This window comes from Salpingoeca rosetta (assembly GCF_000188695.1).
Source record: "Salpingoeca rosetta unplaced genomic scaffold supercont1.10, whole genome shotgun sequence".
Classification (NCBI taxonomy): domain Eukaryota; class Choanoflagellata; order Craspedida; family Salpingoecidae; genus Salpingoeca; species Salpingoeca rosetta.
Window position 1 is genome coordinate 44,584 of NW_004754924.1, and position 7,909 is coordinate 52,492.

At 59.5% G+C, this 7,909-nt stretch overlaps 1 protein-coding gene across 1 annotated transcript in view; it reads left to right on the plus strand.

The window, feature by feature from the left end:
• The first annotated feature begins 105 nt into the window (after positions 1 to 105).
• The window catches only part of PTSG_04311 (uncharacterized protein), a 10,241-nt gene continuing 2,437 nt past the window's right edge, over positions 106 to 7,909 (plus strand). The window contains exons 1-16 of the mRNA XM_004994341.1: positions 106 to 207; positions 322 to 422; positions 581 to 710; positions 842 to 994; positions 1,238 to 1,327; positions 1,613 to 1,780; positions 2,004 to 2,135; positions 2,251 to 2,408; positions 2,723 to 2,789; positions 2,938 to 5,803; positions 6,069 to 6,174; positions 6,320 to 6,428; positions 6,713 to 6,895; positions 7,114 to 7,238; positions 7,404 to 7,482; positions 7,705 to 7,821. Coding sequence (XP_004994398.1) covers positions 205 to 207; positions 322 to 422; positions 581 to 710; positions 842 to 994; positions 1,238 to 1,327; positions 1,613 to 1,780; positions 2,004 to 2,135; positions 2,251 to 2,408; positions 2,723 to 2,789; positions 2,938 to 5,803; positions 6,069 to 6,174; positions 6,320 to 6,428; positions 6,713 to 6,895; positions 7,114 to 7,238; positions 7,404 to 7,482; positions 7,705 to 7,821 — 4,587 coding nt within the window. The 5' untranslated portion in view covers positions 106 to 204. The remainder of the gene's footprint in view (positions 208 to 321; positions 423 to 580; positions 711 to 841; positions 995 to 1,237; positions 1,328 to 1,612; positions 1,781 to 2,003; positions 2,136 to 2,250; positions 2,409 to 2,722; positions 2,790 to 2,937; positions 5,804 to 6,068; positions 6,175 to 6,319; positions 6,429 to 6,712; positions 6,896 to 7,113; positions 7,239 to 7,403; positions 7,483 to 7,704; positions 7,822 to 7,909) is intronic.

The window sequence follows — 7,909 nt, forward strand, 5'->3', positions numbered from 1 at the left end:
CACACACACACACACACACACACACACACACACACTCTCTCTCTCTCTCTCTCTCTCTCTCTCTCTCTCTCTCTCTCTCTCTCTCTCGCGCCCCCCCCCCCTTCTCAGACGTTACAGGAGCTGTGCAAGGCACTGGAAGCGAGTGACGATGACACCGTGGTCGCCCTCGTGCAAGCATGGCCTCGCCTCTACAACCGCTTGTCGATGGTGTGTGCCCTGTGTGCCCTGTGTGTGACTGTCACCTTCAGCACTCTCCCTTTGTCTCCTGCCGCGCTTCCCAAGTGTCCTCACATCGCCCAAATGCTGAATGCACCACGGCAGGACTCGAACCGCAGGATACGGGAGCTCACGCAGCGAGCTTGGAGCATCATGGTCGATCGCGCCCAAAAGAAGATCTTGCCGGCCCTCAAACCCATCATGGGGTAGGCCGCGCACCGTAACACTTGCACACGCACACATGGCGTACACAACGGGGCGCACGTGGCGGTCTTCTTCACATGCACTCCCACATGCACTCCCTCGGTCTTCCCTGCTTCCCTCCCTCATCACACACACACACACACACACACTATGCACGCAGAGCGTGGCTGTGCGCCATGCGCGATACGCATGCGGAAGCGGCCAACCTGGCGACGCGCGCCTTTGAGACGGCGTTCCCCGAGGACAAGCGCACCAAGAGCATCGTCTTCTGCCAGCATGACATCCTGCTGGTACGCGCCACATGCTTCATCACAGCACAGCATCACATCTGACCGTAGCACTTCTGCTGTATCAACTCCTCATCTTACATGTGCACACACACATACATACACACACAACGCACACTGCACACCGCACGCAGGCGCTGACGCACAACATCATGGAGGTGACGCTCGAGTCGCTGCGTGCGGCGGGCACAGGTGAGGACGACGTGGAGCTGACGGAGAAGTTGGAACGTATCCAGGCGACGTCTGTCATGGCCCTCCACCACCTCATCACAACCCTCCCACTCAAGGTGCCACCGCTGTGTCCCTGTGTGCGTGTGTCTGTTTCTGTTTCTGTGTCTGTGTTTGTTTGTTACTGTGTGTGTGTCTGTGTCTGCATGTCTCCTCCGCTCTCTACCCCTCTGCCCTCTGCCCTCTGCCCTCTGCTCCTCTGCTCCTCTACCTGTTTGGTTCGCATGAGGTCTTCTCACCTTGTACTCACTTCCCCCACACGCGCACACAAACACACATGGCCCACACTCCCCTCTCCCCAGTCCCTGATGGAGGAGGAAGATGCTTACATGTCTCTTCTTCGCGCTTCCCGCTTGTGGAAGCTCTCAAAGGCAACAAAACCCCTCGTCCACGTGCGTTTGTCAACATTTACACACGTGCATGTATGTGTCTTATACATGTACATGCGTGTGCCTTGTGCCCTGTGCAAATCAACCATACCCACACACACACACACACACACACACACACACACACACACACACACACACACACACACACACACACACACACACACACACACACACACACACACACACACACATTCCCGTTCATGCAACCCTCCCACCACCACCACCACCCCCCCCCTTATCCTCACTCAACTGCACGTGTCACCCGCCTGACGTGCCCGACTGCAGCGGGCGGTGTGCGACCTGGCGTGTGCGGTGCTGACGGAGCACCGGGTGTGGGTGGACGGACTGGAGAAGCGCATCCTCTCGGCTTGCATCAAGGGCATGACTGCTGCAAACCCGACCACCGTCGCCGCCTCCCTCTTGCTCGTCTTCACCATGTCAAAGACGCCAGACGTGCGTGTTATCATGTATTGCGATGCGAGGTGTTACTTCGTGTTGCATTGTATTGTGTCGTGCTTTTGTTGAATGTATTGTTCGTGTACATATGCATGCAAAACGCTGGCAGGGGTACGCGTGTGCAGTGCTACCTTTCCATCCCCCCCCCCCAAGTCATGTGTTCCCTCGCCTCACCCACCAACCCACCACGCCCCCTCGCCTGCGTCGCGTGTGTGTGCAGGTGCTGTGGCCAAACGTGAATGTGCTGGCAGATGTCATAGCCCCCATCTGCGTGATGCTAAACGATGGTGGCGGTCCGGCCCACCACACCCTCTTCCCACTCCTCCCAAAGATCGTCGCTGCGCTCCCAGATGTAAGCAAGGACTGCAGGTGTACACTTCACATCAACCTGTCCATCTAACCCATTCGCCCATTCACCCAATTCACGCACGCCACGCACGCTACGCACGCCATACTTCCTCTGGTAGAGTGTGCAGGGCGACACGAAGCTTGAGGTTTTGTCTGCAATCAGCAGCGCCGTCACGTCGCCATCTGTTGCCATGCAGCCGCGGCGGTTCGATCTCTGGCTCGCGGCGTTTGCAGACACGCTCGCCCTCCTCAGAGACGACCCCACACTCGCCTCCAGGTGTGTGTGGGTGTGTGGGTGTGTGGGTGTGTGGGTGTGTGGGTGTGGGTGTGGGTGTGTGTGTGTGTGTGTGGGGTGTGTGTGTGTGTGTGTGTGTGTGTGTGTGTGTGTGTGTGTGTGTGTGTGTGTGTGAAAAAAGACATGCATATGCCTGTGTCGAAGGATTGGGTGTTGATTCTGTTCCTGGACATGATTGCTGACCCCGTTCCTACCTCTCCTCAACTCTCTTCTCCCCGTCCCGACTGTACCACCCCCACCCCCAAACCCCCCACCACAACCACCACAACCACCACAACCACCACCACCTCCACCAGTCATGAGGTGATCGAAGAGGCCGCCCGCTCCGCCCTCGCCCACGTGCTCACACAGCACCAGCTGCAGGTGACCCCTTGTACCACCAGCGCATGCGGGTTGCTTGATTACATTTTCGCACGCACGCGTACAACTCACGCGCTTGCGCTCACGTCCGCGCATTCACACTTACGCACACACACTCACACGCAACGCACCTTCATGCACACACACACAGCCGCAGCTTGGGCGGCTGCTGACGGCATTGGCAGAGACGGCGCTGGTAGAGGACGCATACGTCCGCGTCGTGCAACAGCTGCGAGATCAGGTTGTTCAACAGTGGTGCACACTCATCACGCCACCAGCGTCATCATCATCATCATCATCATCATCATCATCATCATCATCATCGTCATCATCAACCACACGTGCGGCGGTGGTGGCGGCGGCGTCTCCGCTGGTGTCTGCGCTCGGGCGGATTTCGGATCAGGCCGTGCATGAGGCCGTGCAGCACGTGGCAGCAACAACAGCCGCTGCTATGGCGGTCGCAGGCATGAAGGCAGATACCCTCCAGCAACAGCAGCAAGGCAGTGAAGAGACAACACCACCGTCCTCATCGACAATGCTCAAGGCCGTGATGACCGCACGGCTGGTGTTGGCGTGCCGCCTCACCACTCTTGCAACAAACGGTGATGGCGGTGCAGACGACACGGCTGCAGTCGTTCACGTGCTGCTTGCGCTACTGCGGCAGGCTGTCGATGCTCTCGCTGGCAACTGCGATGACACCGATGACACCGATAACAACGGTGGCAATGCTGACGGCAGTGGCGATGGCGGTGCCACGACTGCGCCCGTCTCTGCTGCCACGGTGCGAGACGACGTGCGGGATCTCCTCGCCGCTGCTCTTCAGCTCAACTGCGACGCGACGAGCGACGCCGTCCACGCACTGCTGCTGCACATGGCCGCACAGCTGCAGCTCACACACGTCGCCGTGGCTGCAGAGGCCATGGCTGCGTGTACAAACGTGGCGCAGTGGGTGCGCGGGCTGCCGAATCCGCTCACGGCGCGAATTGTCCAGCTCGCATCTGCACTCATCTCGGATGACGCACAGGCAGCAATGCTCATCACAGCCAGCAGCAGCAGCGGCCGTCGCCACCACCAGCAGCAGCAGCAGAGGCAGCGGCGGCCGCGGCGCTGCAGTGATACCACTGATTCGGGTGCTGGCGAGGGCGGGCCACAGCGGCGGCAGTGGCGTCAGGAGGAGCGGACGGGGCTGGGCAGCGTGAACCCTAGCACCGGAGCTGCTGCCTGCGACGGCCCCGATGACTTGCTGTCGTTTCTCCTCTCCCATCGCACGGTTGGTGGCCGTGCCGTGGTGGCCGTCCCAGACAGCGCCTGCGCTGAGCTCGTGGCTGCCATCCGCGCCCGCCTGATGCTGCTGCGGTACTTGCACGCAGACACCACCAGCAGCACCGCCACTGCCTCCAGCTGGCTGGTGGCTGCACTGCCTTCGCTGCTGACGGCGGTGATGACGCGTCTCACGTCCTCGCCAGCCGGTGCGGCGGATCTGCGCGTCGTGGAGGAGGTGGCGGCCACCGTCGCCCGCATGCTCGATGCCGTCAACGTCAACGAAGCAGGTGTGCTCACAGAGACCATCCTGCCATCCTGCGTCGCCGTCGCTGCTGCAGGTGGTGCTGCTGCATCCGTCGTGTCAGCAGAAGCACCCTCAACAACGACAACAACGACAACAGCGACGAGCACACCGTCGTCGTCGACAACATCGTCAGCAGTGCCTGTGCATGAGGTGATGCCGTTCATCCGCCGCGCGTGTCTGGACGGTCTTGCCAGCACCCTCACCGGCGACAGCGTTGCTGCAGGCGGCGTGTGGACACACGAGCGACTGGATGGCTTCAACTCGCACCTACAGATGCTGGAGGCCCTTGGGTGCTTTGACGACCACGCCGACGTTGACGACAGCCGCGTGTGCGCTTTCATCACAAACCTGCCGCAGTTGCGTCAGCCGCTGCATGCGGCCCACGCGCGTATTGCGTCACTGCCACCACGCGCCACGCTTGCCGTGGAGTCTGGGCTGACGTTTGCCGGCTGCGAGCTCGGGCAGGACGCTGACACATACGCACCCGCGCAGTGGCGAGCGATGGCAGGCGGAGTGAAGAAAAAGGCGGCGGCCGCATATGGCGCAGAGGAGCAGCAGCACGCGCTCATCAACACGATCCAGGCGTGGGTGTCACTGCTGACGTGTACACCGCTGCAGGTCGTGTGGCAGCACCATCCTGATACGCACATGCGCTGCTTGTACACTGCGCTAATGGCGACAGAGGCAGCACAGGCGGTGCTGGCCGGGGAAGCGGCCGTGCACGCGCCCATCTCGCACACCCTCGCAGACTGCATGGACGCACTTGTGGAGACGACGCTGACGCTGGATGGAACACACATGCAGCAACTGGTGGCCACGCTGGCAAGGCGGGCAGTGGCCGGAGTGAAGGGAACAAGTGGCGACACGGCGGACGCTGATGGCCACGATGACAAGGACACCAACCAGGATGATGGTGATGACGACGATGATGACGATGGTGATGATGACGATGATGATGAGGAGACGCCTGGTTTGTCATCAGAGTTGTTGGTGCTGTCTACGATCTTGTCTGCATCGACCCACCAGGATCACGACCATTCACATGTTGATGATAATGGCGATGCCAACGGTGATGAACACGAGCACGGTGCTGGTGCTGATGTGAGCGAGTGGCTGTACGTGGACGGTTCGCCTGAGCAATCGCTCTCTGGCGGTCGAACACGTCTGATCCAGACGCTGCTGACCACATTCGACGCCGCCGCTGCCGACATGAAGAGGATACGGAACAGCGTTACCCACGCGCTGGAGATGCTGACAGCACCCGCGGATCGTGCTGACGGTGACGTGCACGACAGCGATGACGGCAGCGACGACGATGACGACGAGGACGATTTGACGCGAACGGTGTATCCGCTTGCTGCCGCCATCTCGTACGCCAACACGCTGTGCCAACTGGAGTTCCTGCAACAGCAGACAGTCGACCACGACAAGATGGCCAAGATGAGCATGGGTGAGGGCAGATGTGCGTGTCTTTGTGTGTGTGTGTGTGTGTGTGTGTGTCTGTCTGTCTGCCTGTCTGTCTGTCTGTCTGTCTGCCTGTTTGTCTGCCTGTGTGAGCATGTGTGTGTGTGTGTGAATGAGACAGCGAGCATGTGTTGGTGTGCTTTGTGTTTGCTTTTTGTCTGCATTCATGTTTTGGAAGTGGCGACGCTGGTTTCATCCTCATCCCACCTCCCACCATTACCATCACCACCTCCGCCACCACCGACTGCCAGCGGGCCGCCGGGCGTTTGAGCGCCAGCAGCAGCTCAACGCCATCTTCGGCTGCGCGTCCGCCAGCACCTGGCAACTTCTCCAGAGGATCATCGCCGTCTTTGAACAGTGCGCTCTCATGGGCTGTGTGTGTGTGTGTGTTGTGTTGTGTTGTGTTGTGTTGTGTTGTGTTGTGTGCACGACGTATGTTCACCAAACGTGACCCACGCTATCACTACCATCCATTCACCCACGCCACCACCGTGGCCACCAGGTGGGAGGCTGCGGACGCCGAGCTTCTTGATTTGGAGGATTTTGAGCCGGAAGAGCTGCCGCGCGAACAAGAGCGCAGGAAACTGGCAATCTGTACCGAATACGCCAAGGTGACCACGCACGCACGCACAAACACACGTTGACACACACGTTGACACACACGTTGACACACACACACACACACACACACACACACACACACACACACACACACACACACACACACACACACGCACGCACACACACACGCACACACACACACACACAAACCCACACAGCATAACCATACCACCGCTTGCACTCACCCATGCACGCTTTCCCCAACCCTCACCGCTCACTGATTATTCTCCATGCAAACATGCGCGCAACTGCCTTTCATTCCACGTCGCTTCAGCTGTGCCACGTGATTGTGGACTCGTGTGCGCGGCATCTGTCCTCGGAGCAGTGGGAGCTGATGCTGTGCCGTCTTGTCGAGTGGATGCAGATCCCCGTGTCCTGCGGATACACGGCTGCTCTCGCCTGCGCAGCGACACAGGCCTGCACCGCCATCGCTGCGCTCATGACCAGGCTCGCCCAGGTGTGACGTGTGTGTGTTTGTGTGCGTGCGCGCGCATGTGTCTGCCTGTCTGCCTGTCTGGCTGGCTGCCTGTCTGTCATGTGTGCTCGTGGTTGCGCCCATCTGTCTGTCTGTCTGTCTGTCTGTCTGTCTGTCTCTGTCTGTCTGTGGACACTCGCGCCCTTCCAATGCTTCATTCGCACACTGCCACTCACATCCCACCTCCGTCCCCCTTGAAGGCTGGGAGCGTTGCGCCAAACTTGAGCCCGGTCCTGGCCAAGATCTTGCCGGAGTGGCAGAACTTCTTCGTGCCGCAGATTGCCGTCGCCCTCATCACCGCCATCCAGCAAGCAGGACACATATTGTACGCACACACTTGCTGTGTGTGTGCGTTTGACTTGTTTGTTGTGTGTCACACTGTCTCCATCACACTCACTGCGTTGTTGTCAGGCTGCACTGTTTTGTGCTCACGATGGCTGTTCTCGCCCCCTCCCCCTCCATCACTTCATCGCCCCCTCGCCCTGATCAGGGATGTGCAAGCACCGCAGTATGCGCTGACCAAAATCCTCGCCTCGGATGTTGCCACGCTGTGTCCAGACAAGTTTATGGTGTGTATTCTGGTGGATGTGGCGTCTCGTGTTGTGTCTGGTGTTTGATGTTTTGTGTGTCGCGTTTGCCGTGCTGTGTTTGGTGCTTGTCTCTGAGTCTGCGAGTTTTTGTACTTGTGGCAACTTGTCTGCGTGTCGTCCCCTATGCACCATGATGTCCAATGCCGGCCTCCCCTCACCATCCTGTCCCCTCTCCCCTGCCGCTCTCCTCCTTCCCCCCAGCACGAGCATGCGCGCATGTCTGCTGTTGTGCCGCTGCTGTATCACGGCGAGAGCGCTGTCCGCGGTACTGCTTTCTTCATCCTCTGCCACCTCATTGCCGGCGACAACGAAAACAAGGTGTGTGTGTGTGTGTGTGTGTGTGTGTGTGTGTGTGTGTGTGTGTGTGTGTGTGTGTGTGTGTGTGTGTGTGTGTGTGTGTGTGTCG